We start from the raw sequence: 8,046 nt of genomic DNA, 5'->3' as shown, positions 1-8,046 counted from the left end.
CCTCACTGTGTGCAGTCTCTAGACTGAAATATCCCCAGTTTACCCAAAGTTAAGCCCCTGCTGACAACACACTGGATACTTGTATATATGTTTAGTTTGTTTCTGATGCATTTCTCTTTTCAAACTGTTGTCTCCATAGTTTGACACTAGAATCTCTCCTTCTTGCCTTTCTTCCCATATAAATCTGATTACCTGATGGTGGGTTGTGATGTTGCCTAGAATGATTGTTTACAATTTTATTCCATTTATCTCTGGATATTCTGTAAATATTGTAATTCATTGTCTTTTTTTAACTTGATAATAAAGTTATCAGATAACAGGTGATTGTGCGTCTCTCATTTCTGTATAGCTACACCATAAAATAAAATTAAACCTCTTGATGTTATAAGACTTACAGCATAAGTTCGTTAAATATAAGGTGTAAGAAAAAGGACACAATTTGATTTGACATTCTTACCCAGGATGAACTGTAATAACTTCATCTAGCACCATACTTGCATCTAAATGTCACTTTGTAAACATATACATATAAATTTGTATATTTTAATATAACATTTTGTATTTGTTGATGACAGTGGGAGCACTAGTTCAGAAATTTAATTCAATCCTCGTGTCAAGCTGATCATCTTCGTCAAATATCTTTAATAAAATGTCTGCTTTTGTGCAACCTGTTCCCCATTTTCAATGTCATGTCCTTTGTAACAGAGGCCTTGTAACAACCAATAATAGGCCCTGTGGCTTGTCCACAGGAAATAGCTCCAGGCAGAGAAGGCATCTTATGGCCTTTACTCATGGTGTTACACCCTTCCACTCCTCTGTTTCTCTCTCCACTCCACACCCTGCAAGAGGGCTGCTGACCTAAAACCACAAACCCTGCCTGCAAATGCTACTTATGAGTGTGTCCTTGTGTGTGTTTTTGTGACTGTGTGTAATGTACATGCATGAAATGCAGCTCTCGTCCCCTATCACAAGTGAATTAGATCACTAGCTTTACTTACAGTTACAGTATGCGTCCATGTTACGCCAGCATCTTACTGTATCACTAAAAACAGCAGTTTGAGTAGTGTTTCTCTAGTTTCTTGCTATTCTAACACGTGCATTTCTTCTCTGCTTATTTTAAAGGTAAAGTCTTTATTTGACATGTCTAACATCATCTCTTAAAAATATCTCTAAGTCATCAGACATCTGACTATAATCTCTGTGGCTCACCACTTCAGAGCGGGCCAATGGCAGACTCACGACCCCTGGAGACAAAAGCAAGAGGCACAGACAGAGTGGGGAGAGGGGAAAAGAGGACACTGTTGCTGCTGCTGCTGCTGCTGCTGCTGAGTGGAGCAACATGAGGAATGCCTGATGAGTGTGTACTCAGGCCAAGGCAGGCGAGGGCACTGGTCCTGTCGTAATAAATGGATGACAGAGAGAGAGAGGAGGAGAGGATTGGGTGGACAGATAGAAGGGAATGTCAGGACAGAAGAAGAGTAAGGAGGGTGAAGAGGGGCAGAAGGATGGGAAGAGATCGTTGAGAGGAGTGGGAGATAAAGATAGACTGATGCATACGGTCATAAAACGTAAGAGGGAGTGATATGAGAATGAGGGAGAAGTGGCCTGGGGTAGAGACCCCAATGAGCTCCAGCATATTATCTCTGGCACTTAACAGTACTCTCAAAGTCAGACTGGACTGCACGTTGGACATCATATCTAGCTACAGAGTGCTGATTGTATATTAATGAAATTACACCATGCTTAGAAGACCTGTGATTGTTGAGTAAGCAGATGTTGATTAAAAGTTGCCATAAAGCCATGATTAACTTAAAGATTAAATATCCTTTGTCTGTGTATTTTGAGTAGATAAATCTGTTATCTGTGAAGGCCAATCGTAACTCTCAAATATTGAAATATTTAGTTAAATACAGCATTTTAAACTCTCCGTTAACCTCTGTGGAATAAATAAATGGATCAGATGGTGTCATACGTACTGCCCACCAGTAGGGGCGCTGCAGCCTGACTAACGTGCGTAGAAGAAGAGCAGTCATGGCGCCTGACAGTTTGTAATGAGCCAAAAGAGCAAAGATTCTTGCAAGTTGTATTTACATTGTTTAAACCAGGTTCCGGGAATACAAACTCAGTCGACAAAATGCAGATAACTTTGAAAACGTTACAACAGCAGACGTTCAAAATCGACATCGATGAAGAGGAGACGGTAAGAGTTGAGACCATACATTTGTGAAGGGGGTGGGCTGGGAGTTGGGTATGTCCTGGAACGAGTGCTTCAGTTTTTATCATTTATTATTAAACTATTGATAGATGACTCGCTGTAAACACGATGGAATAATTTTAGCTCTAGTAGCAGCACTAATTAAAAGTATGTAGTTTTGATGCGATGTGTTAGACCGATTTGTGTTTTTTATTAAATAAGGGTTCTGAAAGTAGTTTGTCTTGCCAGCATTTAGCCGTAACCCATTCAATGGTCCAAATAGGTGGACAGAAAAAAATAGCAATAACTGTAAGTTTAGCGTTTAATGTGTAGTAACGTTGGCACTGTCCGTCTTGTGTTGAATACGTCAAATTAATGCCACAGTATCGAGACAGTAGCAGCTAAATAATTAGCTAACACTTAGCTAATGTTCTGTAAAGTAACGTTAGTTAACGTTAGCGTAGCTAAGCTAACGCTTCTTATTGCATGTAGGGAACAAAGATGACATTGACTCAGCGTAAAGCAGCAGTAAATGGCACGTTTGGTGAAAGTCTAACTTAAACTCTCTTTTATTTAGGGCTGATGACCCTGATACTGTACATTTTATTAAAACTTGAGCTAACCAGCTATTATTTATATTTTACTTATTGGCGGTAGCTTAACCGTTAATTCTTTTACTTTTAGTTGATCTGCAGACAGTAACGCTAACTAGCTAAGTTAGCTACCGCTAAATAAACAATTGCTTCAATGTTAACTTTCTGAAGCAACTATGAAAACTATGTTCCATGTAATTCAGTTTAGTCAGGTATATTTTTTTTACTGTTTACTTGTCGTTTGAATGAAGTGCTACAATCAGTGTTTGTGATTTCGGTGACGTGTGGCCCAAGATCCTGACTCATCTCATCTAGTCAGCTGCAGTTTCATGACTATGTTAGTGGTTAACTTTAGTGCACACTTTGGACTTGAACTCATGCTAACTTTATGTAACCAGATAAATGGTGGTGTCATTATCAGGAAACCTGACCTGATTCCTTTTTTGCACAGGTGAAGACATTAAAAAAGAAGATTGAAGAAGAGAAGGGAAAAGATCATTTTTCAGTTGCCGGACAGAAACTAATATATGCTGGTAAGTTACAGATGTTAACTGTATAAATAGGGCTGCAGCAGTTATTTTTTAATATTGATTATCCTGCCTGTTATTTTCTCCTTTCAAATGCTTGATGCAATTTATAAATCACTAGATGCTGTATTGAGATACTTAATTCTTGTTTTGTCTGACCAACAAATTACAAAATGGAATTAGTACATTTTTTGGAAAGTTTCTCTTCTCCTTATATAGTCACAATCCACACTGGTTTATGTGTTTCTTAATTTACAATAAGTGCATATTGTTCCCTACAGTTGCAGGGAGCCAAGGTCTGTCATGAAAGTGAATGTGGTTCTGAGCACCAATGCACAATACGTGTGAAGCCGTCAAAGGGCCTAGTTTATTAAACAGTTTTATATTCCTTAAGCATTTTAATAATTCCAGTTGATTGACAGCTGACAACTTCTCCTAATAATCCAGCTTTTTTTAAAAAAGACAGCTGTGCAGCAGTAGGGCATGCACAGCTTGGACCCTCTCACTGAGCTAACTGAAAATGCTTTGTGCTGTTTATTTCATTGGTGATTCTCCCGTGGCTCTCTGTCTCACACTGCTGGGAAGCCCCAGTGTTTTTGTAGAGCACAATGTGGTATTTTTGACAGATCGCCTACTCTCAGTAAACTGACAAATGTTAGAAATGGGTTGAGCTTAATCTAATTCCAATAAATCGTGCCTGGATCCCCATACTGTGATTTGTTGGATTTGGCATAATTGAGTGTGCAAATGTTTATGCATGGAGTTTTTTGTACTATACATTCAGACGTCTAATGAAATGTATTTTTTCCATATAAATTTAGACCTCAAGTGTTTTATATTGGGATTAACAGCATTGCAAATATATACAGATATCTGTAAAGACACTGTGTCTATAGAAGCATTTTTAGATGGAAGCAGTCCTGTGCAAGACATTTTAGACATGATGCACTGCCATCAGGATGACATCTAGGTGGTCTCAAATTCATGGTGCTGCCTAACAAAAAGTCAGAATCATTCAGAACTATCCTTACTAACAAGTACAAGAAGTCCTGAAACAGATGGTGTGGCCCCCACAGAGCCCTGATCTTAACCTCTTTGAGTCAGTCTAAACTAAATCCACAGTAGAACTCTGGCAAGCTCTTAAAGATACTTAAACAACCTATGTACCAAGTACTTGAGAGACCGTGAACAAGTGTCTGTTCAAAGATGATTACTATACTATACTAGCTTAACTACCTTCTAACAACAATTTGTTGTTTGTTGTTCTGTTTTTCTCTTACTTTCAGGTAAAATCCTCAACGATGACACGGCTCTCAAAGAATACAAAATCGATGAGAAGAACTTTGTGGTTGTCATGGTAACAAAGGTTAGCAAATTAGTAGTATCTGCGGAAGTAGCTCAGTGTGATCAGTGCTAGAGTATATATTATTTTTAATAGCTAAGACGGTGTTCAAGCAAAGACACCCTTAAGTCGAATACAAGCCACAATTAATGTTTAAATGTCAATCTATAAACCATTGATCCAATTGTGTTTTTTGAAAATTGATTTGTAGCCTAAAACCGCCTCAGCTGCCCCTCAGCCTTCATCTGTCACGTCAACTCCCAGCACTACAGCTCCCGCAGCACCTACCACCTCAGCAACCAGCTCAGACGACTCAACAGAGCGTGCCTCTACAGACGACAAACCAGAGGAGAGACAGTCTTCAACTGCTGAACCAGCTTCCACCACTGCTGGGTAAAGATGGGTCATTGTTTCGCTTTAAGTATTTGTGTAATTTCAGCATGTCTTGATTTGAGAATTGATGCACAGGCCATGTCTTACCCAAGGTTTATTTTCTTTTCCAGAAGCTCTGAGGCATCAACAAACACAAATCTTATTGATGAGGCTGTTTCAAATCTAGGTAAGGCTGCATTTGTAAATCTAATTCGTAGATCAGCAGCTCAGCCAAAACATAATCCTGCTGTTTTCCGTAGCAACATGCAACTTTACAAATATTGTACTGAGTAAATCCTGCAAGTCTTAATTATTATGACTCATGTAGCCACCAGTGTGAATTGTCAGTGTTTGAGGCAGGTTGTTTATTTTTATGAGACACAGTAGAGAAATTAATCTTTATGATGCTAACTACATACAGTAAATTGCTCTCTCGTTATGCATAAAAAGGCGTTCAACCGATACATTGTTTTGTTTAATGAGCAGCTTCAGTATTATTTCTTTCACGTATTATATAACCTTGAAAAGCCTTCTGCATTTACCAGGTTAGTGACAGTAGTACTATGTTTGTGCGTGTTTAATTATAAGCTAATTTCACATTTTCTTTGTGGCTCTGACAGAAAACTACCAGAGGGACTCTTTAGACCCATTACTGAAATGCACTTACTGTTTTGGTGTTTGTGTGTTCCTTTAGTGACAGGGGCATCGTATGATGCCATGGTGAATGAGATGATGCTCATGGGCTACGAGAGGGAGCAGGTGGTAGCAGCTTTGAGAGCCAGCTTCAACAACCCAGACAGAGCTGTGGAGTATCTGCTCACAGTAAGAACTTACAGTTGCTCTGGCCATAGTGAATGAGTTGTAGACTGGGCACCAGCTTCAGAATGAGTGTGGTACATCAGCTTGTCCAGGTATGTGAGGTATTTTAAAATTATTGTATTTCATATTTTTTCTTACAGGGTATTCCTGGCAGAGATCAGAGCCGTGCTACAGGACCTGATGCGGTAGTGCCTCCAGTGAGTGGAGTTCCAGCTGCACCCACAGGCAGTAGTAGTGTCCCTGCCAACCCTAGTTCATCACCAAGTGCTGGCGGAGGTAAATGGCCATGTTCTAGTTCCAACAGCCCCAATCAGCAGATGTTTGTTTCTGTTATTATCTTTCAGTGTCTGCCTTCTTGCTGCTTACATTTTCTCCCTGATACCTTATGTTTTCAGTCAACCCCTTGAGTTTCCTTAGAAATCAGCCCCAGTTCCACGTGATGCGACAGCTGATTCAGCAGAATGCTGCGCTGCTTCCTGCCCTGCTGCAGGAGATCGGCAGGGAAAACCCAGAGCTGCTGCAGGTGAAGTACTGACATAGCTTGATGGGTAGCAAGATAAAAATGTCAATATATTGACGTATTTCATACTTTCAGCATTAGAGTCTTGTGTCACTTAAACATACACTCCAGGAAATTTTAAACATAACATTCAGCCTACTTATCACATGGTGTACAACGCAACCTTTGAAACAGGGCGTGTGCAGCTGTGTGAACATCTCAAAAAAATTTAATCCCTCAGAAAATCAAAAAAATACTTAAATTCCATTTATAAAAATTGGGAATAAAAACCCCAGAACCAATTTTTCCAGACTTCTGTTACATAAAATTCATAGGTGGACCTAAAAGATTCACAAAAGATTATCTATTAATTTTCTGCTTCTTATCCAGTTTAGCTAGCAAAACTTTGACCTAATTGTTTTTGTACATACATTCATGTACTTTGGAAATAATTGTAGTTCAATTTGTTTTCATTGACTGTGAAAACACGACGCTTCCTAAAATACAAGTGCTATGGAACAATAAACCGTTTCTGTGCCTCCACCTGTAGGAGATTAGCAGCCACCAAGAGCAGTTCATCCAGATGCTGAATGAACCCAACCCAGAAGCAGTGCCGGCAGGTGGAACAGGAGGAGCAGGAGGAGCAGGAGGGATGGGAGGTGATGCACCAGGCGGGGGTCACACCAGCTATATTCAGGTCACACCACAGGAGAAAGAGGCCATTGAGAGGGTGAGGAGGAACACAGGGCTGTTGCTAACCATGTCAGGATGAATGTCAAACATCAGTGCAGCTTTACTAATAAGGCTGCAGTATGATGCGCAGTTGATGATTTTACCAAAGTCCTTCTGTGTATATTCTTCACATTGTAGAGATAGGTAAACATGAAGCACAAATTACTGTTTGCTTACTAAAGAATGACTAATTTGCAGCTTCTCTTTCTAATTCCAGCTAAAAGCCTTAGGATTTCCAGAGGGACTAGTTATACAAGCCTACTTCGCTTGTGAGAAGAACGAGAACTTGGCAGCCAACTTCCTTTTACAGCAGAACTTTGACGACGATTGAAAGAGCCATCTTCGTTTGACGTGTTTTTCTTATATCTTCCTCTACTTTTTGATTGCTGATATTGAATATATGTGTACAACAAGCCTTTTACAATTTCAAGTTTTATTCACCACTTTGTTATTTCATCTTGTAACACTGGATCATTATCACAAGGCTGACAGGCTGTTATTTGTGATCGGCTCGAAATGGAGGAACAATTAAAGTACAGTAACTGTGCATCAGAAATTACATGTGTGCTATTGATTTTTTTTTTCTCAATACTTAAGTTGAGACAATATGATTTTTTTTTTTTTATCTACAGGGCTTGCAATGGCAGTATGTTTTGTGTTGTAAGTGATGTTGGTCCAGGCTCGATTGAAAGGTTATGACAGCATTCATTCATTTTCAGTTTTTGAAGTGACGAAATGGAGATTTGAAAAGTTAAAAGTTACATAAAAAGATGTATGGCATGGGGACTTAACCCTAACTCACTGTTTAATCACTCATCTGCATGTAAATCAACAAGTATTGATTGCTATCAGGAAGTCTGAATGGCAGAGCATAAATAAAAGGAGAGAAACATGTATATAGTTTATATACATGTGGTAGAGTTACGTTGAAATGACTTTGATTTTTACAGGAAAAAAATAAAGTTTTC

General features: G+C 39.1%; 1 protein-coding gene across 1 annotated transcript; it reads left to right on the top strand.

Annotated features, from left to right (window-relative positions):
- Nucleotides 1-2,009: 2,009 nt before the first annotated feature.
- Nucleotides 2,010-8,046, top strand: rad23b (RAD23 homolog B, nucleotide excision repair protein). Its single transcript, XM_026356839.1, has 10 exons — nucleotides 2,010-2,200; nucleotides 3,239-3,320; nucleotides 4,601-4,680; nucleotides 4,868-5,049; nucleotides 5,160-5,215; nucleotides 5,723-5,850; nucleotides 5,988-6,123; nucleotides 6,243-6,370; nucleotides 6,897-7,076; nucleotides 7,296-8,046. Exons 1-10 carry the CDS (start codon nucleotides 2,135-2,137, stop codon nucleotides 7,407-7,409), a joined length of 1,152 nt encoding a protein of 383 aa, XP_026212624.1. The 5' UTR covers nucleotides 2,010-2,134; the 3' UTR covers nucleotides 7,410-8,046.

This window comes from Anabas testudineus, chromosome 12 (genome assembly GCF_900324465.2).
Source record: "Anabas testudineus chromosome 12, fAnaTes1.2, whole genome shotgun sequence".
NCBI classification, from domain to species: Eukaryota; Metazoa; Chordata; class Actinopteri; order Anabantiformes; family Anabantidae; genus Anabas; species Anabas testudineus.
This window is presented reverse-complemented; position numbering and strand designations above follow the sequence as displayed.

Coding starts and splice junctions, on each gene's coding strand:
- rad23b (XM_026356839.1), top strand. CDS start 2,135: ATGCAGATAACTTTGAAAACGTTACAACAGCAGACGTTCAAAATCGAC. Junction 2,201..3,238: donor ACATCGATGAAGAGGAGACG/GTAAGAGTTGAG, acceptor TTTTTTGCACAG/GTGAAGACATTAAAAAAGAA. Junction 6,124..6,242: donor ATCACCAAGTGCTGGCGGAG/GTAAATGGCCAT, acceptor TTATGTTTTCAG/TCAACCCCTTGAGTTTCCTT.